This window comes from Anopheles coustani, chromosome X (genome assembly GCF_943734705.1).
Source record: "Anopheles coustani chromosome X, idAnoCousDA_361_x.2, whole genome shotgun sequence".
Taxonomy (NCBI): Eukaryota; Metazoa; Arthropoda; class Insecta; order Diptera; family Culicidae; genus Anopheles; species Anopheles coustani.
In genome coordinates, this window is record NC_071290.1 from 16,908,029 (window position 1) to 16,932,289 (window position 24,261).

Consider the following 24,261-nt stretch of genomic DNA (forward strand, 5'->3'; position numbering starts at 1 on the left):
TCGTTCGAGTAAATGAAACCAGGTGGGACTGTGTGGTTTTTTTTTAAATCTCGCTGGGAGACTGTCACTCGCGCATTTCGCGCCGACGCTCTTTGCCAAACTTCCTCTCACACACACACACACGCACCCCATTTTCCTTCCCACTCGTTCATATGGAACCACCCCGGGGGAAGGCGAGCGCAGTAGCACTCATTCCTGCAAGCGCACTCTCGCCACTTCCTTCGGCTTCTTCCGAATCCGAATTGAGAAAAAGAAAACAGGATGAGGAGGAGGAAAAGCGGGCCACTTGAGAGCCCGGGGAGCGGAGGGAAAAAAAACGTCGCCATGATGACAGGGAAAGCGGGCAAGAATATCGGAAGGTCACGGCACGGTTTTCGCCTCACCGCTCGCGGTCATCCCCCCTCTAGTTATCCTCTCGTTTTCCGAAACGTTTTTGGGCCGGGAAATTTTTGCTATAAAACAAAATAAATCGTACATCTTGTGGTACCAACGTCGTATACGTCGTGCTCGACGACCCTCTGTGGCACACTGGTACAAACGAACGGAAAGACCAGATCGTCACCCACACCACCGGGACCACCCCCGGTGATGAAGAAAACGCACGCGAAATTTTTCACCAACTTTTCCCGGCGAAAAGAACTGTTTCTCAATGTCGTCGGGTGATTTTCCCAGTCCTCGGTTTATTCGGTTTGAGACCCCACCAGGAGGAGCCCCCCATCGTGAAGGGTTGAACAAAGAATAAATGCTGGAGGAAGAAGCTCATCCTCCCTATCGGGATTGGGACACAACGTGCCACCGCGATAGGGAAATGAGCAAACTCCTGGTAGTAAGCGGGCTTACAGAAAACACTGGAAAGACCACCAGAAAACAATTTAAAAAAATAACGTGAAAAACGGAAACGTGGAAAACTCGTCTAAAAAAACGTGTGCACACTAGAGAAAAACACTAGGAGATTTTTGCGCCACTCTCCGCCACTGAAGGGCCAGCAATACAACACACCGCCGCACGGGACACGGAAAAACGGAACGTGGAAAAACGGAGAAAAGATACACCACCACTTGTTGTTGCGCGCGTTGCAGTTGTTTTCGTTCTGGCGCCCGATTCTGCCGCCGAACCGAGACACCCAACACCGTGCGCGCTGGCCTAGGTCCTTGCGCGATCACCGATCACACGACGAAGAAGGGGAGGGAAAGGCGGGTGGAAAGGGGGATGAAACATCCCCCCATCGCGATGGCCCCAAAGGAAAAGCACGCCGCGAGAGCACAGCCGATGAGCAAAATAGACATCAGCGGGGGGTTTTTTTGGGGGAGAAAAGACACACACACACGCACACACACGGAGATTAGTTCGATCTACGAAGCGTGCCAAGATCGAATCGAGAGATCGAGAGAAGAATCTAACTCAATGATCCAAACAACGAAACAAAACAGCAAAGTCGAATTCAGGGAGGAAAATTCGCTAAAGGAGACAATATATCCTGCAACACAAATCAAAATACCAAAACGAAATAAAACGGTAAATCATTAGAACACAGTCGGAAAACCCTTCGACGGACGAAATACAGCCACCTTGAAGCCTTGAGAGAGCAGGATGTCGAATTGCTATCTTACTCTTTCGTTTCTCTTCTCGATCTCTGACACGCTCCTTCCTAAATCCTAATGCTTTTTCTTCTAACCCTAAGCTGCCTTTCATTGTCAATTGAACGAAAGGTGTAGGGACTATAGGGGATAGTATGCGTTAAAGGGGACATAAAAGTGTGGAAACTTTCGCACAATCGTTCGCAACGTTAAGCAGAGTGAGATTGACTTTCCATTTCTAACATTAGACTATGAGACAATAACATTTAACAAGAACAGACAAAATTAAATCACTTATGCGCAACATGAACTTCTGTCCACCGTTTGGTCCCGCAGTGCGGTCGCCTCCGACTCGTAGGTCATTTTCTATTTTTCCTTCGCTGACGTAGGTTATTTCCCCACCCTCGGGGGCTTACGTCATTGAACTGTTGTGAGCAGCCTGTGTTGGTGGAAAATTTAACGCGAACATCCAACGATTCTCCGAAAGGCAGGCATCGAGAACACGGGAAGGTAAGGTTCGTGGGGGGGGGGGGGTTGACAAAAAAAAATGCGCTCTCAACAACCCTCTGTCAACGGGTGTTAAAAATAATGAATCTTTCGTTTGAATCCATCAAACCAAGCTGCTCATTCGATCTTCCACTCGCTCCCTCACCCACATGCGCACACACACACACAAAAGAGATTTTCCTGTGTGTCGATCCTCCTCATCGGGTAAAGCTGTGTTTAGCACACACTGCATGAACCCACCCGGCACATGATCACACGGACGATCTAAGCTGATTGTAAATGAAATTTTCCGATTTGAATTTCCGATTTCGTCCAACGAGTGAAAGAGAAAGAGAAAAAGATAAAAAGAAGGGGGGAGAATGTGCGCAGCAGGGCTTGCACATCGCACAATCCACTTCACTTAGAAACTAATTGATGAACAAGGGATGGCTTCATTGTTTGAATGTGTGATTCTTTTTTGAAAACACCCCAAGAGCTACAAATAAACATGAATAAATTAAAGTAAAATCTGTTACTAAAACACAAAATAAAATATATTTTATCTTGAAATTTAGAGAAGAGTACAACAGAAACTAACGAGCGATAAACCAATAAAATACAACAGCTTTAACGAGTGGTGGGTGAATCTTGCTAAGAATCATGAATCTCAGTCTGAATCACCAAATAATTGTGTATGTCGGATTGATTCTTCTCTACAACAAAATCAATCAATATCAAAAAGCATGAAAATGGTACATCTTTCGATCATTTAGATCAGGGGTCGGCAAACAATCACTAAAAAGGGCCAAATGATTTAAGAGAAACCGAAAGTGCGAGCCGGATAACTTATATGTAATGCTTAATCCTTTTGAATAGAGTATTAAACTTTTAAATAGTAAAGTGACATTAAAAAGTGGTGTAAGATAAAACAAAAGAAATTAAGTTATCTTTTTTTTACATTTTCCTACTTCTTTTAGTTGAATTTTAGTTTTTCTTAACAAATAAATTTCGATTCGTTGTACTGTTAATTAGTTTCTTTAATTGTACTTGAAATTGATTCTCGACTAAAATTATTTTGAAATATCCTGGTTTTTTTATAATACAAATACGATAAAAAAAAGTCTAACAAAAAGCATAAGAGAAAGTCACCAGGTATTGAACAACTCGTTCCACAATTTTAAGCTTCAATTTGGGAAAAAACTTTAATTGATATGGATTTTTTGTATGAAGCATTAAAATGTTACTACGGGCCGGATTTGGCCGGACTTTGCCGACCCCTGATTTAGATCGTCCGGAGTCATATCGGTGATCCGAATCACTCCCCACAGTGATTCCTCAATGCCCAACACTAGCAGCAACCCGGATGGCGGGGGTTTGCGGTGTGCGTGTGAAAGTCAGTGAAAGGGAAAGCGCGGTTTGTACATATGATCGCAACATTTTCCAACATAATGCTTCCCCAGCCGGATCGTGAGTGAAAACGTATGTCTTCTTTCGTTCGCACCAACTTCCGTACATTTTTCTTCTCGGTTAATTTCATCTTTCTAACCATCCTCGATGGACGCATCCAACCCCCCACCTTCCCCCCAATGCTTTCCTTCCGTTTACACATGTTGGCTTCCGGAATCGCCGGCACACATACCCCGTGTCTTGGTTGGCCTCGATGCATTAGACAGGGGTGGTGGTGGTGTGTTGTGGTGTGGGATTGGGCCTCGATTTGGGTGTTTATGTTAGCGTCTTGGAGGTAGCAACCGCTGCCGCCGCCGCTTCACACTACTAACCTAAATTGATCTTGCACGAAGCAGAAAATCCAAAGCGCACCCGAAGAATCGGATAGGAAAAGGAACACACACACACACATACACACGAGGCTACCGAACACTAATCGTACCGGCAGACTATGTTTGCCATATTTGTGTTCAGTTTCAATCACTATTTCTATCACTTTTAATGATTTACGTTTGTCATAACTTCCACCAACACATAATATTTTTCCTCACTCACCTTCAATAAGATAATCTCACCACTTCGAAAAGTAAAATAAAATTATGTTTAACTAAGTTAAACGTTATTTTATTAGAAACCACATGAAATTAGCTGAACAAATTACACTTCTTGTGCGAGGAACATTTTCTATGAAAATAAATCTGTTTCACACTAGAACTACCGGACCAGTCCTTTTCACTTATCGTAACAGTTGTTAATTGCTAATATGTTAATTTTAAAGAAGCTGAAAGAAAAACCTTTCTCCTATTGGTAAATAAAAAACTTATCTTGTTATTAATTGATAACATATTAATTTCAAAGAAGCCGAAAGAAAAACCTTTCTCTCATTGGTAAACAAAAAAAAACTTATCTTGGGAGTAATTCTACTGCGAGCAAACTTTATTGAGGTCCGATAATGTAGTAACTTGTGTAGTAACAACACCCATCAGTATTTGTTGCACAAACTAGCGGCAAACAATCAATGCCTACGACGTGATTAAACCAGCCACTTATCTGTTTGATAGTTAGTTTTCGCTCACAAAAAGCCCTGTTCGTTCCTATCCGCCATTTTGAAATTATTAGTTCCAAGTTGAAAACCGATTTTAATTCAATTTTCGTGTACATGGTAACACTGTGCAGTATTTTCCAAAGCAGTAAGTGGTGAATGATTAAAAGATATAATCTCAACAAGTGAAACAGAAAATATTGCAAGAGTACTAAATACAGGGTTTTTATGTGCTGCAGTTAGAAATAATGCTGATACTGTTATGATATCATGGAGCCCGTGGGCCCCCCTCATACCGCACCAGTAGGTTGATTGCGTAGCCGAAATTAACGGTACAAACTACGGTTCAAATACTCGTAGGTTGAATTTAATGAATTAATGTATCACCAATTGCATACATTCAGTTTAAACGTCCACAAGAGGTGTAGCCACGATCGAAAACATGGCGGCCGGGGCCTCATTTACTCTTTTACCGAAAACTGAAACATACTGATAGTGTGCTAGTGTTAATTGGTGTCTAGACACAGGTAGACATTTTTTGACAATCGGCACTAGCCAGGCCGGCTAGTGTCCGAGGGAAATGAAATAAGTTCATGCAAGATAGCTATCGCCTACGGAAAGCAGTGTCGGCATCGGCCAGAGATCCACTGATCCACTGTGCCAGATGTTGACCAGACAGAGACGGCGGCGGACGGTGCCTTACCGGCAACTCCAACGACGCGCGGAAGAAAGCGGAGGAGTTCAGAAGAAGCTAACTCCAGTTTCTTCAGGGCGTGCCCACTAAACAAACGCAGACGTTTTGATAAATAATGGGCACTTCCTGACGCTCGCGGCTTTTCCAATCGTTTGGTGCCAATCACCTCCTTGGACACTGAAGGGTTTTTCGGTGGCGTTGGGTGAAGATCCCCCAAACCTTACGCACGCAAGAGACGCAGGAGAAGAAACGTGCACGCATCGCACGTCTTAAGGGTGGCCTCGAACAGCAGAGACAGGTAATACAAGCCTCTCTCACACGCCCAGCTTCATCCTTCCCCCCTCTTCGTATCGCCTCAGAAACATCCGTGCCAAAGGTAGATTCACTCACCGCCATCTGCAACAAGAGCTTTGCCGAGTGTGTGCGATTGTCTTTTCCGCGCGCGAAAAAGGAGGTTTCGGCTTCAGTCAATGCCGCGCGCACAAGGGTTTCCTTTTTCGTCTTGCTACCCCCATAACCCTTCTCCCCGAAGCGCTGTGTTTTGTTTGTTTTGGCTAAGGTTCAGTTTGACGATCGCCCGTCAGGGTGAATGTGCAAAAACCACAGCAACAACAACAAAAAAAACGTACAGGTACATGTGCATATGCTGCTTAGTGAAAGAAGGAAAGTGGCGACGCACGACGCAACCAGAAATAGGGGGATGAGTGGGGGGGGACGGTGAAACTTGAACTTGAAATCGGAAGTAACCTTCAACGAGACACGTTAAAATCGAAACCTCACTCGCACGGGGAATGCGGGAGGAAGTCGGCAACAAGAGACCTTACGAAACCGGTAACGCGTGTATTGACATTTTACCTCCTTTCGATGGTCTTATATGCACGTTCGTTGTATTTGTCATCCGATTATGCTCGCACTGTTGAATCTGATTCGATCTAACATCTAGCTGGGCACATTTCTGCGAACAAACGATTTACTGTTACAGCTTTTTTTCCCCTCTTCGCGTTTGTTTATGTTTAGAAAGAGCAAAACAGCAAACTCTATACTCGACTAGAGTACCTCAATAGAAGAATTGTCATATTTAAGAAATTACTCCATAACTTTTGGTTTTCCCCTGCGACGAAGATTTGGGATGGGGAATTTTAGGAGAATATGTTTTGACATTAACGCGCACTGGTCTCTGGTTGACAGTTCGGCCGAGGGTTGACAGATAAGCGACGAATAAATGACAAAATAAACAAAATCGAGGAAAGAACAGTGACAACCCGAAACAGGATGTTGTTTGAAAATGGTTTGCTGATGTCTAAAAAGGCTATGCAGCTATGCATTTATCATAGTTAGTTGTGTTGTTAACAAATGTTGTAAATTATGACACCTTCCTTGTAACAGCTATGATCATTCGTTGCATTTTGTTTGTTCCATGGTAAATAATAACAATGACTTACCTCGTCTTCTCCCCCCGGCCCGTACGACAGTTGCTTGAGGCGGGGGTTACGACGCAGGGTGGACACAATAACCGGGCTTTGATTCTGCTCGCGCTCCCCCCGTCTGGGAGGCTCGTCCGGTCCGGCTCCTTCAAGATCCGGGGTGAAACTGTGTGGTGAAAAAAATAATATAATTTTAACGTTAACGAATATAATTTTCGAACGACTATCCGAGAGTGAAAAGTAACTCCTAATAATAAGTCAAGACTATCATCACACTATAGAACAAAGGCGAAGGCAGAAGATCCCCTACCTGCCTGCACGGCAGCAACGGCCCGATCGTTTAGAACAGCCGACATTAACTATTCCCAGATTTTATCTTGTTTTATCAAAGGGCGGGTGATAAACGAAGTAATAGTATTTATTAAAACGTCACAAACGTCACAAACGTCACAAACGTCAGAAGACACAAAAACACAGCCTCGCCACGCGGAACCCCGAGACAAACTACAGCAAGCAACTGCAACTCCACGGCCACAATATCAGTAGAACCGAGCATTGAACAACCGAAAGTGACATCGTAGAGGTCAATCACTACCATGACGCGAACGGTTTGGCGCAATCAAACACCACGAGCAACGGAGAACAAAAAGCACAACAGATGGAACCAAATTGGGGTCCAAACGAAACAAGATGATTGGACAGCGCAAGCAGGAAGAGGCAAGCGAAGGTGTTAAAATAACACCAGAAACAATTCTTCCGCTCCTGTGGACAGAATGAAACTGAACTCTGACTAATCAAGGCTCGAAAATATGAAAGGAATAAATCTTCTTCTCACCAACAAAAAACGTAGTTATAGTATGCTCTTTCTTTTTCTCCCTATATCACACACCCGCAGTTGTTGGAATGGAAAGGGTCTTGAATATTCATTTGTCCCAGAATACTAGGGGTTTATGGAAATATTAGGATAGCCGATAAACGCCAAGGACGACTGCTTAGTTGGCGCATGATAACATGACTGTAAATAAGGTAAACTGAGGCAATATGTACCGCTTAAGCGAAAAATATTTACTTCGCACTAATCAAGCCCAAAGAGTAGGAGGGATCGCATTACATTAACAAATATTTAATGTGAACTATGTACAGAGACTTCATAATTTTTCAGTAGCTGCATTTTTGAAAACAAGATGAATTATTTCAGTCCATCCAATAACATTGATTTCCACCATCAAATGTAATTCGATTCAATATAAGATGTCAAATTAATGTCTTGTTAATATGTATCCATGTTATACACAAAATCTCCAATTTTATTTAGCTTTAGTAACTAATTTAATCAGCAAACCCACGTAAGTCGGAATATCCCTCAATTTGACCTCACATTCTTAAGAGTCTTCGTTAAATGGAGCAATAATATGATAAATTGTTTCAAAAATCACATTTCACAGACTGTGCATAATTTGCTTAATCCTTGTTTCTCTTTAGTTGTTTAATTTCACTGGATGCATCTTACCCCACTTTCCCCTACAGGTGCCTCAGATAAACGAGCAGCCGCGTTAATTGCAAAATGAAGTTTTGCCAAATAATCAAACATCTTGGGGCTTAGCAGAAGAAGGTCACGCCCTGAAAGAAGTTTCGTATACTTTCTTTGCTGCCTTTTCATCGGACTCGGTTGTTCTAATAAGTTATTCCACTGCGTTATAGGGCGCGGTGGTCTCTCGTTCGGAACAAATTAATTCACCACCAATTAACAGACCTCTCCAATATTAGGGCACTAAACTCTACACACTCGCAATCAGACGTTCAAAGTAGGACCCCCACCAGAATATATATTCATCGACCCGCCGAAAGCTGTACTCAATATAGCGACACAAATTAGAGTAAGTCGGTAACATACTAATCTAGAGGGAAAAGGAAACGCATCGGAATGAGCGTACAACGCAATACAAATCAAATGGTATCAAGTAGCAAATGACCAAGAGTTGCAAAACGCAATTATGATAACATACAACGTATAAAACGTAGACGAAACGGAAGGGCTTTTTTCATAACCAGCTTTTGAAGAATAATCAACAGCACATGAAGAAATGGAAGTTGTTTTACTTTTGCTGAGCAATTGTTTTTTTTTGTTTCATAACCAGCTTTTGAATAATAATCAACAGCATTTGAAGAAATAGGTGTTGTTTTACTTTTGCTACGCATACTATTGTAACGTGTAAAACTATAATTGTTTACTTTTAGCATACGGTCCGCCTGGTTTCGGCATAGTTTACACAACGCAATTCAACCTTGTTTGTGTGCCAAAGACCATTTCACGTACTCAAGGGCGTTCAGTTCAATAAAACCACCTATGCTTAGCTTAAACACCCTCCCCGCGAATAAAACTCCTCCCACCAGCCAACCCGTTATGAAGTGGGTGACGAAAACTCCGAAGTGTAACGAAAATACTCGGAAAATCCGGACCGCCGATTTTCGGGGGGGGGCCCCCGAAAGGAAAAATAACCAACTGGTTACGGTTTAATGAAAACGCGCTTGAAAATAAATGGAGCAATGAGTAAACTCGAAGGGCAGCCCCGCATAAACACCGCGCGCCCGGACAAGCCGAATGTGACACACACCGCAAAACCGAACAGAAAAAAAGAGCGGAAAAACAAATCGGAGTCGCAAACGCACAGCTAATTAACCGATTTTCGGTTGTACGGAGGCATGTGTGTGTGTCGCGGTTTGGCCAATGGCCCCTTAGAGGGGAGTTTCCGTGCAAAACGCACAGCGTATCGATCCGCCCAAGACGGAGGAAACTCGCTGTACACGGTGGTTCTCAGAGCTCGACCTACACATGAGGGGGGCAAAGATTTGGCATCCTTCCAACTGCCAATTGTACCAATTTTCCGCGTGGGAAACACGCTGGAAAGCGACTGAGAAAATACATCTGCCTCGAAAACATCTGCGTTTAATAATCATACGATGATGTCAACCAGTTCGTTTCAAGAATTACATCCCTCACTGCCTTTCGCTGGTGGAGTTTTGAGGATATGAAAATCGGATATTGCCTTCACCACGTTCTCACATCAGACAAAGGCACTTTAACAGAAACCAGAAGTCCCTGGGATTAGTATTTGAAGAAGTTATTAGTTGGAGAAAATATAGCATGGAAGTTAACTTCTCCAGAGTACGAATACACTGCCTCAAATAGCTATGAGTCCAACTCTTAGACACAGAGCAGCAACGGATTATCTCTCAAATCCTGACCTTTTCTAAATGCTACAATTTAGGCTATTTCAACATAAAGCAACTGAACAACTGATTGCATCAGCTTTGTTATGTTATGTCAGAATATTTTTGGTAGGTTTTAACTAAAACAAAAATTAGAGCGAGTTAATTTTCAATTATACTTCTTCCAAGCTCACGAATAGCAAGATCTCTATCTAGTAGTAGCTGGACACCAAGACATCTAGAGCAACTAAGACAACCAGAAGAAGAATTGGGTGGAAGGATGAAAATGACAGATTTCGCATTTATTGCACGCAAGAGTTGACAGCAAATAAGAACATCTGCTCGGACTTTAGCGGAAGCAGATGTGTACCGAGGTAATGTTTGGAGAATACACTTATCCCGAGCGATCGCTCATCCATTCAAGAGGTCGTGTCCCGATCGGTATCGGTGCGGGCTGCGAATGGAATCAGATCCAGATCCAAACAAGGGCCGTCGTGCCGATGATGTTTCGACAGCGACGCAGATGGCACCGTGCATATGCGCGCCACGAGTTGTGAGTCACAGCAGCGCTGACCTAAATATGCGAACTATTCGTCCACAACCCATGCTCGGTGAAGTAGTAGCAGTAGGAGTACCAACCACAGTCCCACAGCTGAAGCACAGCGCGGCCTACTGGAGAAAACCGGAAGGAGCGGATCAGGGGCGAGCGAGAAGCAAGTCACAACAAGGGGCGTTAGGGTCGCAAGTGGCTGTGCGCTACTATAAATATAAGTGTGAAAATAAACGACTTTTGTGACACCGCACCAGTCACTATTTTTACACGACCGACCGTAGAACGAGTCGTCGCCTGACCTTTCTCTCGCTCACTTTCAGCGTAGCGCCTCTGCTTCAGCTTATTCAATCCGTTCTTCTCATCAAGCTTGTTGCAGTCTTGCGGGTAGGATTTGCATATGGACGATGATCTAAAGTCTCATGATGAAAACAAATTTGCTGTCTACACAACTCGGAAGACTGCTGTGATATCAAAATGCCTTATAGCGTCGAAAGTGAAGTTGTGTTACGACTAGTGATGGTAGACTGCGGATGCAGAAAGATTCGACGACTCGATCCCGAAAGGGAGTGGATCGGATTGACAGAATCGAATAAACTTCTCAATCAGTTTGTTTGGTATTCAATTCGGGTACGATTTTATTTACAATCGATATGATTCGTTTGGAACTCCATTATTCGGTTGCGATTATCAAGAGTTTATCCACGAGCCGACGATCCAATTCTTAATGCATTCCACTAACAGTGTTTAGGTATCTTTATTATCATTAGAACACTGTATAACGGTGAACTCTTTCGTTGGATGGATTCGGTTTTGGATCCGGATTCGGGGATTCGAATCCTAGATCCAGGGATTCGATTTCCTCATCACTAGCTACGATAAGCAGACCAGACGACTTCCTCTCGCGTGATCACCGTTTGCCTGAAGGTCGTTGAAGGTCTAGCCTACGTTGCCGGTCAGTTTGTCGGTGGTGTACCCCAACTCCGCGAGAACTCACCACTTACAGGCAGGGCGATCCGCGTAAAGGTTACCCTCCTGAGCGTACACCGTCCGTTACGGTGTAAAGGGTCCCGACTGTTATACGCTGGTCGTGCTGTCGAGTTGCACAAGGTCGCACACCTTAAGCGGCAGCTACAGTCGCGGCCCCACCTCAGGCCCCTTCGATCCTCCCCACCCTACCGGCCGACGCTACTATATAGGAGGGACGGTTGTAGACGTACGTACTGACGGTCGATTGCTAAAAATAATGCCAAATTCGGTATTGAACTTCGGCTGCAATCGGCAACACACACGCTGCTACAGGGTATGCATTGGTGCACATTCCACCATGTATCCTTCTCGCCTACAGCCTCCACCCAGGGGAGTGTGTGTTCGCACCGACTACGGATCTCTCGGTCTCTCTGCACCTTCCGTTGGTCCACGCGGGCGCATCCGCCAGGAGAGTGAACTCACGCTCAACAAAACAGGTTTATTCTCATGCGGTTGGAAAGATCCCCTCCCACCCCCGCCCTTCCTTCCAACCCCGCCAGACGGACTAAACGATTGGTAAATCTTGCCCTCAAGAACTGGTACCCTAGACAGTCACCTTAACACTGTCGCTGTTGCGCCCCGGTTGGCCTTTAAAAAGAAAATAAGGTGAACCGGCGCGAGCGATAAAAAGCGAAAATTTGCTTTGAAGGAACCAACGCACAACTGGCAGAAAGGAAGGCACAGTGACCAGTGACTGGGAAGTAATAGTTCGTAATACCGTAGTTCTAGCTATTAGGCATGTAATTTCCCGCATGTCAAAGAATTACATTCATCAACACTAGTACAAGTTAACCAGAATTGTGGACTAGGAACATATTCCAAAATAATTTAGGTCATTCCCAAATAGCGACCTGTCAACATTTCATACAAAAAGTAAAGAACATATTTTAAAGAGTGTCACGAACTTCTTTGAGCGTTTAGGTGACACGATCTTAGTGTTTGTTTACTTTGTGTACCGCACCGTTGACAGTACGCGTCGAGAAAGCTGTCATTTAGTTTCGAATGGAATGATCCGCGCAACTCTTCGACCGTGAAGAGGTAAGGGTTAAAAGAGGAAGCGAAGTGGTTATTAAATCATCCGACGACCATTATGGTGAAATCGGCAATCAAATCAATCCAAGATGTGGTGCGTTGATTCATCATCTTCGGTAACAAAATAAGAAGCAAACATGTCTTGTTCATCGATTTCCTGCTCCAAATATGCCTCCGACTGCAGCGCGAGGAGAAGAGGGAGGGGCTCAAGGGGTCCACACTTCCGGTACACGTGAGAGATGTGTGGCCGAAGGTAGGGAGAGTGTTACGATGTAGCCTGACCATGTTCTATTGCCCTGTTTGGAGGTGTGGAGGAAAAAAGACCTTACATGAGACTCCCCTACGCTCTTGGGTATCATATACAACAACGTACGGCAATTCAGGTACCAGCGCCGAACCATCGATGCGTATGGAATGCGCGTACACGACTCTACAGGAAAAGCGGCGTACGGCGTCGCCCGTGTACAACAGCACACAACAGTCGTATAAAATGTGCGTTTCTCTCGGCCCGGTGATGTTTGCGATGGAAATGCTTGCCTGGTCTGAGGCCGTAAAAAGACACTCCTCTTACCCCCTCCCCCCTCGCACGGCCAACGCGTTTCCAGAACTGGTCCTCAGCAGGGGAATTCGGTTGTGCTGGGTCGTGTTTTTAACGCGTAACCACTGGAAATGCTACAAAAAGGCTTTACATCGCTTACGAGGCTAGGAAGAAAAGTATACATACAAGGTTTTTTCCTTGTACAAGTGTGCATGAAATTATGCTTCCCCCCCTCTCTCAGTGAGTGAACCCTTAAAGGAACCGTTGCAGGATGATTGTTATGTAAACAAACATGTTGAGTCTTGAAGTGCTGTCCATTTGTTGAATCATTGCCGACAGTTACTTATATTTTGAACATTTAAAACCACCAATCGTAACTAAAAACTCTCGTATTCAATTCAGCAAACCTTTAAGGGTTAAATCCGGCTGAGGAGGACACCACAATGTTGCATATAGGGGGCGCTTCGTAGGCTCCGGTAATACCAGTTATGGTTTGAGTTTGGCAGCTATTCAATCCGGTAGGGCCGTCTAATTTTGTATCTGTACATAACCATCCCGGAAATCCACCTCGCCCGCAGCATTGAACTACTCCATGTTTTCCGTACAGATACGGGAAAAAGTTAACAGAATTAAAAGCAGAATGTACTCTGAAGAACGACCCGTTGTTTTTTTTACACAGCTGGGGTCTCTTGTAGCATTGCATTAATGTGTAATGATCGCGATAGATGGCAAATGTGACAGTAGGGGGGTTCGGAGTTAAACGGATAGGATCACGCGAAATGAGTCCAACAGAAGGAGCGGAAGAAAGCCATAAAAAAGGTGTCGCAAGAAAACATCGCTCCTATTCTGTTGGAAAAGCGATAAGTACGCAGTTTTACGAGAAATTGGGATTAAATTAAAAATTAAAAACACCGAGTGATTCACGATTGAGACATTCATAAGCATGAATCTTGTCGAAATTGTTTTCAGTACTCGTTGAGTAGCGTATAGAGCTATTGGATGTATGTATACCTGTTTGTAATAACTGATCACCTTTATAGTTTGAACTACGATTACGTTAAACTTTATCCCTTTTTAGTCAAATCCGACAAGACCTTTTTAGACAAATCAGATAAAGTGCATCTGTCCCCACGTTCTCCTAGCGCCTTCTAGAACCCTTGCCAGGCACAACACTGCCCTCCTTCTCTTCCTCGACCCGGTTCGGGGGAAGGCGGACAAGACGGTTTGGGGCCGTACCGTATGTGGCCTCGCCGTCTGACACTTCACTGGAACACCCATCCAAGAAGAAGAGAAAGAAAAGCCACCGAAAGCCGCCGAGTCATCGCCCGTCTGCGGCGCTAGGCCACGATGACGTGGTACTACAGCAACAACAACAACAACAACAACAACAATAACCACTGAACCTGAACCCGTACGCTGAACCGGTCTCGTTGTCGCGTGTTGCTCTCCTTTTTGCACCAGTCCTCCTCCGACCGACGACGATTAACAGCGCCCCGCCGAGTGCGCCTCTTCGCCGCCGTCCATTGATCGGCAAGCAAGCAAAGTGGCCACACGGTTGTGGCCATTAAATTGCCAAATATGCCGCGCGAGAGAGCGCGGGGGTCCGCGGATAAATGTAATAAATGGCAATAAAAGGAAGTGGAGTGAATGCACACACCGTCAGCCAAAACCGGACGCGCACCAACACCAACCCCTCGGGGACGTCGAACAGAAGAAAGACCAACAAAAGTTGTTCTTCGGCCACTTTAACACGAGGTGGGGAAGGGAGAAGGGGGAAGGGGATGCTGTATCGGTTGGATGCTGAGAGGTAACGATGGAAAGCGAAAGTGTTCGGATTGCTTTACGCGCGCGGATCATCGAAAACATCTCAAGCGGGCGGACAAACAACAAAGCCGCCTTGATGGAGGAGAGATCTGCCCGTGATCAGGCCGTACTGTTGTTCCTTTTCTTCAAGAAGTGTGAGTTTGTAGGTGCGTGTGTGCGTCATAATTGATTGTTTGCTCGGACGCTCTTCTACCCATCGCCATATGCATTCTAACGCAAAATAAACATAATGGCTAACAAATTAATGAGCAATGCGACCTTGAACTACGCACACACACACACCCACACATACACATACACACACCGTTACGAGTGCAACAACACAAAAAGGGAAGGGAAGGAAAGACAGATGAAGGCTCTGACACTGACAGAACGTATACGGGGAGGTGTTGACTGATTGGTTTCGATTGGGTCATCGCTCGGCGGTACAGTGTGTTGTGTACTGTCTGCCAGGTTAGGCCCATACACACACGAGACGCCTTAGCGCCACTTGGACATGCCGGAAGGGGAAACTGTTGTACGCAACGCCGCGGACTCTTCGGGTCGTTGTTCCCACGTCGGCGGGCGGAGAGTTCATCTAAGGCATTATTTGCGCGAAATGTGATGAGTGGTTTTGTCCTCGACACGCGTTCCATACACGTACATACCCTTTCCCTCCCCGTCCGTCGTCGGTGTGAATATTTAGAACACCTGAGGTTCAAGTGCACAGTCAAGGCGCAGCAATGAGCAACAGCTCGAGTAATATTCGAGCACGGTTGACTGACACGGTGCATTCGCGCAGTTCACTTCGCCTAGATGAACCCTCCAATGAAGTTTTGTTTTACAAATACAAATTATAGGAACTTTCTTCGATTGGTAACTTTTAACCGAGTTAGTTGCACTACAGTTTTTTTAGGTTTTTTTTTTGTTTTGTATTTCTTAATGCCGTTTTGTTCTTAATCTGCCTTATAATCAAGTGGAATCATATAAGAATCATAGAAAAATATTAGCATAATGCAAAACAATCGATTTATTTACAATTTACATCGTATGGATTGCTTGTTGCAGAGCTTCAAAACCACAGAGCAACGCAATATTAAACCAAGAAAAAGGGTGTTAAATACAATTAAGTTCAAAAAGTTAGAAAACATTTGCCAATAAACAAGCATTATATGTGCAATCATTCAAATCGACGAAAATTGATGTGCCGTGTCAAAAACAGCTACCTCCCAAGACAAAAGTTGATGCGCTATTTCAATCATGGGTGAGGGTGGAGAGGTTGGAGGGAATAACATTAGTGACAACGGTTTTTGTAATACAAGACACCGGGTTGATTCTAATGGAGAAACAAATGAACCCATAGTGATGAAATGAAGCTGGACATTAGACAAGAATCCCTAGCAAATGTCAGAACAACTTACGATGAATTTTGCGGTATTCATGCGTGTAACTTATATCCAAAGGTAAACAATTCACGAGAAACAATTGTTTGTAAAGGTTTTACTACCTCGTAAGGTGTTTCAGTTCCCATCTGGGAACCCTCAAACCATTTGGTTTTCGGTGATGGAATGTCAAAAATGCACAGTAGTGGAACTACAACCCACCAAAAGCGTCGGCAGGGATTCCCGCCTACAGCCATAGCTCGAAACCTATGACATATTCGGTGGTGAATGCTCAAAAACTGTGCGGAGATCAACGACATCCGAACTTGTCTCGCTTGGTCCGCCCAGGTAGCTTGCTCACATTAAAACCACGGACGCCCTCCTGTCCTTAGAGTGCCCGTCGATTACTCAATCAGCGAACGCGGCCGGCAGCCTCTCGCTTCACGAATCTGGCATCTGGTTGAATTTCGACAAGTCGCCCTGGCCATAACCGACCCGTGTTACACCCACGCGGTGTTGGTGCGGAATCCTTCCGCCGACGGCGCAGCAACAGGTTAGGCAGTTTTTGGTTCCGCAGTTCCGCCGAGAGTCATAGACCCCGGGTGGACTGCAACCATGAAAAACAGTGGCACACCGCCAACTCCCGCCGCAACAGCTACTGCATACTCGTTTGAGAACCTAGCGATTGAGGATGTGGGAAAGGTACGGTGGTACAAGTCAAAGCCAAAGTCAGGTTGTCCCTGACTTTTTGATGCCCGAAATAGGGGATGACGCTTGCACAACAATCCCCGGTCGCAGGTTCGCCACACTATGGAATCCCCATGAACCTTCCTTCTTCGTGTCAAGGGTTTTCGTTAAATCGAACCATCTCCAACTCCACGACTTGGTGTAGGCAATACTTTAAAAGTCATTGTTTGCTATATCCGTGAACTGGAAGTGGTACGATCGATGGGATCACTTGGAACTGGATCTATTAGCACAGGCTTACTTCCGCGTGATGTAAGTGGTAACAACAGGTGATATACCCACCTAAAGAATTCATAATCTAACTTATCGCTAAGTGCGGTAGCTGGTTGTGTTTCTTTATCCGTGCGACATAAAACGTCTAAATAGGAGAATACAGAACGGTGATCAAATGCGCGTTCGCTAGAATCGCCCCGAAGTGGCTACTGTTAGCGCCGCACTCTCGTAAACCAGGCTGCCGATGTTTACTTACAGAGATCCGGTCCCATTAGCAAGACAATTTGGTAGAAATTTATGACACTATCCTCACCCGACAGCTGAGCCTTTGCATACCGGTTCCTATGGTTCGAATCGCGATTCTTTGCCCGATGACGCAAGGACATCGGCAATGCGCGTGCCTATACTGGCGTGCAGTATAGAACCCGACTTCCTCCGTTTCAATATCTCGACTGGAACTCTTACGCAAAATAACTCGGAATCAATCGCTTTCAAGTATCTCTCACTTAACCTAGGAATTATTAGTGGTATTTTATGGAGATCCTCGAGATCCGAAGCTTTTCCGGCTTGCATATTAGAGCTAGATGATGTCGATGCGAGCGAACGACAGAAACCCGCCGTGATAGATTTATCGCCACTTGGCGGCAGCCGAAGCGAGTGTCGGTAGGAGATTATCGCGATACTGCGTAACTCAGCGGATTTTAGAGTTCTACCATTTGATAATGTTTCCCAGTGCCTTATTTAGTCTACCGCGAGATGATTCAGAAGCTGCGCCTCAGTCAATGCCTCCCGCATTCCCATTTCTCGCGTGTTTTCCCTTTTTGTTGTCGCAAGGAAGGTGTATCTCCCACGGTTTCTCATTCGATAAACTAACGGCGACAAGTTGTTCTGTACGTTTGTTTGGCTTTTTTCCCTCCATCTCTACAACTCCATTTACATTCTTCATCCCACTCCGGGGAAAGGGACAAACCTGGACGATCTGAATCAGGCCCGAGACCTCGACGGCGTGCGTTAAAATCGCTGATTTATATTCAATCATTCATGTCCGACTCGCGGGTCCAGCCTGTAGTCGTTTTGCCCCAGTTGTGCCAGTCGCATATCTCAGGCGTGACACCGTGCTCTTACCGCACACACCACTCACTAGCAGTCCCAGTACCCTTCCCCCGCGATTACCCAAAACACTGCCAAATATGGAAGCTGGGTCTCGCCACTCGCCGGAAGCACAGCGCGGCAGTTCGACTGGACACATTTTTGCCTTAAATCTGCCACAGAGCTAAGGAACTACAGAGAGGAGAATGCGTAGAACGTACCGAAGAGGCTGGATAGCGTCGAAGCGAGAAAGGTAATAGGTCCCCCCTTACAAGCCACCGCTGGAATAGCTGGCAAGCGGCTTGGGATCGCGTTCGGGGTCGTCGTTCTGCGACAGATGACTAATTACTTATTGTAAAAGGAGTTTCGCCTCGTTTGCTTATTGGGGGTTTTACTTTATGACACTTTCAGTGTTGCTTCGGTCGGGTTCTGCAAAGGAGAACTAAGGCAAGATAAAACAACCGCGGACGCTTTCGTACCGGTAGCAGCAGTTGAAGTGGGGCTTTCTTTTATCCTTCTTCTCTGGACCAGTCAAAATCGTGAGTGAGTCATGGTAAGTGATTGAACCTTAGCTGCCGGTTATACACAGGTGGTTCTAGCAAGCGATTGCATTGACATCCTACACACAGAATCAGAGATTTATATCCAGTTTGCCGTATGTCGGAGCAGACCCCGGGGGGCTATCAGGTGTTTCGTTGAATGTGTAGCTCAAAAAGCGAAGGTATGTCGATTCAAAGTGTTTGTAAAGTAAATTCCAACCAGATCCGTCGCACTGTGGAGAGGCGTATAGTTTGTATTTAAAATGTAGATTCAAAATATTATGCTTTAAATTCCCTAATGTTGGAGAACAGCAGCTGATATCGTACATCGGCTTGCCATCGACGATTTCTATTAGCCCACTTTACGCGTTACCGATGCTCCTTACCCCACTTCCTGTTTTAAGATTGTCTATATTCCGTCTTCCTCTCTCTAGCTGTTGGGAAACTATAAGAGTTTAATGATTTATACGCTGCCGGACGGAACCGGGGAATAACCTCCCCCCTCCCCGTCTCCTCACTGGTGCAGAGTGAGAGGGTGAGAAAACCTGGCGGTGAAAATGGCGGTCGGTAGTGTGACGCTGGTTCTGAGGAGTTCTGGAAGGCAGGCTGGAACTCCTACGTACCCCGTGTCTTGTTTGGGGCGGCGGGAATAATCCATCGCGAAACGTGCAGGACATGACAGCCTCCCAAAATCCTACCGCAGGTGCGATCCCACCAGATCTCTCAACCACTATATCCCCCCGCGCCCTGCCTCTGCCCCTGATGTTTCTTACGGCGATTTTTGTTTTCCCCGTACTCATATAAAGCCAAAGCCAGCCTTCTTTCCCCCACGGGCTGAAATCTCCCTCAAAAGTCAATGCACGCTTCCCGAGAGTCGACGGGTTGCAGTAAAATCGGACCACTCAAGGCATCGGAGCTTGCGTTCCGCGTGCGAATGAACGCGGGAACTCTCTTACGGATGACGTGCGGGCAACGTCGCCGCCGCCGCCATGCAAGGGCCTCGCGTCGACGACGTTTTGTGGACCGGTTTGTAACGACCCGCGAGGGACACAAGTTGCGCGCACGTTACCATTGCTGCGTTTGTGCTTTGCCTCGCGGTTCGGTTTGCAGGCTCCTCCGCAACTTTTCATCATTTGACATGTACCGTCGTGTCGCTTTTATTTGATCGCTTTTCGCGCTCTCCCTCTCACTCTCTCTTTTGCCCAAAGGCTTCCCGATGTCGCTGGAAGCCGTCTGCCCGATGCGGAGCAGCCCGCTTGGTTTCCAAAGCCCGTCTCGTCTCTCGATCGAACGGAATCCAGGGAGGCTGACTGTAAATCGATAACGTTGGAGCATGAAAAAAGGAATACACAAGGGACAGTGGTTATGGGCATGCTGCTTCATATACGCAGTGGTGTGGTCAGGGTGAAAGGAGACGAACAGCCTCACTTCCATTCGCGTCTGGTGTTTGCTGCAAAGGCCTTCTTTGGTCAAGAAAGAGAAACACCCGGGAGTTGTACACGCAGCTCTCGCAGCAGCCTCCCAATTTTTCGTATTAACCACCGAAGGGGAAATCCGAAGCATTGCCATATTCCTTCGCGCGCAGGTTTCCCAAGCCATAAACGCGTCTACATTAGGGGTGTGGTGTTCATTGATCTTTCGATGAGATTCATTCGCATGAATCTTCTGTGAATCTAGCGATTACGCTTCATTTACCGCAATTGGAAATAAGAGACCACAACATGAGCAACGAACCTCTGATATGTTTGATTTGTTTTTCCCAAACACTCCTTAAATTAACCAAGACATAAAGTTTCCCCATTTCTCCAGTATATATAATAATAAGTATATAAGGATAAGAAGTCTTTGCACCAGGAGCAATATCAGGATGATTCACAATTGATTGGACACGACACATCTTCGGGTGATAGTTAGATATAGCCCCTTCTAGGGTGTCTAAGGCATCCCTCGACATTGGCCGAAGCGGGAGAAGAGGAGAACTTACTTGCAACCATGAACCGAAGCCACCGGGACGGGCTGCGGAGCGGTCCGACAGACGGCGGATGGCACAACTACTGCGGGGGGATTATTGACCGCTGGCTTTTGCTTCTGTTTTAGCTGCTGCTGCTGCTGCTTTTCGCCGCCCGACAGCGTAAGACAGATGGGCCTGTCTGCGTCGGGCTGTTGCTGCTCCACTGGCAACCGGTTACACTTCGGAACCCACGTAGCGACGGCCACGTACACCGTCGACCGTTCGCCATCGGCATCCTCCACCTCATCGTCGTCATCGTCGTCGTCGTCGTCGTCGTCGTCGTCGTCATCGTAATCGTAATGTTCGTCTGCGTCGCTACCGTTGCAGTGTAGCAGCAGCACATCGCCCTCGTCAGCGTAAAATCCATCGCCTTTGTGATTTCCATTTCCGTCAACCTCGCCGAATCGCATCGTCCTCTGGCGTCGACTGACGCGCTCATCCTCCTCATCGCCGTTGGCGGCAACCTGCGAAGGGCGTCGCTGTAGGAGCTTACGCTGTTGCTGCTGATGCTGCTTGCTACCCAGCTTGGCCGCGCCACTGCGGACGCTTTCGAACTTGTAATAGTAGTTGCTATGGTTGATGTGCCGATACTCGACGACCGAAGTCATCGGACATCCGCTGGAGTGGACAACATTGTCTCCATCTCCAGCATCCTGCTTTCGCTGATAGTGTTGTTGCTGTTTGTGCTTATCCTTTTCCAGCTCAAGCTCATGGCGTGTCTGGTGCCTTCGATGGAGCTGCTGAAGCCCACCGGAAGATGGGTAAATGTTGGGAAAATCCACAAACCGAACGTCCTCCGACCCGACCAACGTCGTGTTGTTGTCCTCCGATGTCGACTCGCTGCGATTCCTCTGATGATGGTGCTCCTTCGGAGCCCTCCCTCCTCCTAACGCTACCGTACGCGTCGTCGAGCCAACTTTTTTCATCTTGCGCGAGGTGTTCCGCCACGAATCGGGCATATAGCTTCCGTTTTCCTCCCGCATCTTTACGTCCTCCTGCCCGTCCGATTCGCCCTCCAACTCGTCCTCATCAGCATGTTGCTGTTCTTCGTCCACGTCCTCCTCCTGATCATCCTGCCGATGGGCTGGGGCTGGCGGTGGACGTCGGTAGTAGAATTCCTGCTCGAACGGTAGCCCGTTGGGAAACTTACTGGAGAAGGAAGCTGCCCCCGACTGCAGCTGATCGGTCGCCAGTGTCAGTGGCAACCGTTGCGGGATCGCGGATTGTTTCTTCGTTGAAGATGCCAGATGCTTTTGCAGACCTCCATTAGAACGGTTTGCCGTAGCCGTCTCAACACGCGGCGTATCGTGAGGGTGATGATTTTCGATGTTTTCTCCGGCCTGAGCTCGGCCCGGAGGCCTGTAGGAAGCCCCCGATGGTTGCTGGTGCTGCAGATGATTGTTGTTCAGCACATCGATCACCCGCATGGACGCCGCACCACTATGATGGTGGTGATGGTGGTGCTGCAACACCTTGGCAACCTCCCGCGCGGCCGTAGGCAACCCCTGTGTGGACTGTTGCTGCTGCGCCATCGGTCGACCGACGGCGACCGAGGCGGTGGTTCCCCCCGTTTTCCTGCTGGCGATACTGGTGGTGGCCGCACCACCGGCTCCGATTCTTCCGCTCGTGTTCGCCAACGTTCGGCTGGAAACGATCCGAAGCTGCGGCTTTTGTGCGTTGTACGTTCGCTTCTGCGCCACGGTACTCAGTGCCGCTCCGCCACCTGCGCCGACCTGCGTCGTTCGCGTGTACTTTGGCACGATCGATTCGACCGACGTTCCGGAGCTGCCCGGGGACTTTCGGCAGACCAACGACGCCGCTTGCGGCAACCTCTGGCCGGTGGCGGCCGACAGGTGGTGGTGGTTGCCAGTACCACCGCTGTTACTGCTGCTCTGAAAGTGATGACTAGCGGGGACGGGTGGGGAGCAGAAGTTGGACGCGGTTAACCGGCGGTTCCAGGCGTTCGGCTCGACAATCCTGGCCGAGCGGGCGATAATACGGGGCGACTGTAGGAGTGGCGAGTCGCCGATCAGTTCGCCAACTTTCTTCGTCCCCCCCACCGCCGTTCCTCGATGATGGTGCACAGCACACCGTTCTGCGGAGGAGTTGTAGCTGTGCTGGGGGGTTGTGTTCAGCTTAGCTGCCGCCGCCGCCGCCGGTGCAACACTAACGGTACCGGAGGGTCGCCCGGTTGCCGTGGGAATGTTCTCCTGATTTTTCGTCCCACCGGACGCGGCTTGCTGTGAGTATTTCGACTGGCGAGAGGAGCTGCCACTGCCATTACCGCTCGTGGACGTTGACGACGAGGAGGACGTGCTTACGGTGGGTGTGCGGTTGACTTGGTTGCAAAGCCGGTAACCGGACAAAGGAGCCATCTGTAGCCGTACCCTGCTGCTATTAGAGCCAGCTGTTGTACCGCCCTCGGCAGCACCCGACGAGTACCGGGAGTGATGATGCAGACCACCGGCCACCGATGATGAGGAGGATGTCGTGTTGCCAGTACCCGAGCCGTTAGTAGTTGTTGTAGCCCGAAACGAACCATACTGGCGCGCAAAGGGCATTGCCGATAGACTACTCGACATCGTGGTAATACAATTCTAAACCGGATTTAGGCAACTCTTACTTAACGCTTGAGCAATATATTTTAACCATACGATTTCCTAAGAAGAATCACAGCCTCAGCAGAAACCACGAGAGCTACACGTCAGTGACTAGCAACTTCAGTATACACACATACACACACACACGCATGCACACGTAGGATATAGAACGGTGTGTGTCTATAACGAGGAGTTTGATTCGTTGTTCGGGTTGATTGGAGTTCTTTTGGAAGATCACGAATGGTTTTAACGCCACCGAAAAAAAAAAGGTGGCGTTTTCTTGCGCGCACTATAAAAATATCACTACGCTAAGGCACCGTTGTAAATTATTCGCCTGCTGATCATGTCGTTTTATCAATCACCATTCGCTCGGCTGAGGAACGGAATAGAAATTTTCACTAACTTTGAAACATTCTTTCGGTCGATTCGACTCTCGAACGGGGAACACTGATACCACCACTATAACTGTCTGGTGGGCGAATGAACGGTCGGATGTGTGAAACCTTTTCTCTCAAATTGGGTACAAAATGGACATCATGTACATAGAAAAAATGAGGTTATGTGTGCCACCTCCCCGGGCATTGTTTTGGCAATCGAATTAACTCCCAAATTAATTATGGAAACCTTTGGAGCGGATGCTATCACTCAGCCACCAACAATATGCCAAAAAGCACCGCCTTTCCGCCGTCCGTTTGATCCAGGCCGACGACGGGGGAATTTAACTGTGTTAAACAAACCAGCAGCAGCCGCTGGCTGGCCGGTGGTTGGTTCAGATACCTTAATTTCGCATGATTACTCATTCCATTTTACATATTTGCCCTCGTACGACCGCCGCCATCCGTCGCACGT

The 24,261-nt window shown here is 47.0% G+C and overlaps 1 protein-coding gene across 1 annotated transcript in view; it reads right to left on the reverse strand.

Annotated features, from left to right (window-relative positions):
- LOC131269369 (uncharacterized) overlaps positions 1–23,394 on the reverse strand; it is a 57,628-nt gene extending 34,234 nt beyond the window's left edge. Inside the window, exons 1-2 of the mRNA XM_058271719.1 lie at positions 20,786–23,394; positions 6,688–6,835 (exon numbers count right to left, since the gene is read on the reverse strand). Coding sequence (XP_058127702.1) covers positions 6,688–6,835; positions 20,786–23,394 — 2,757 coding nt within the window. The remainder of the gene's footprint in view (positions 1–6,687; positions 6,836–20,785) is intronic.
- Positions 23,395–24,261: the final 867 nt, after the last annotated feature.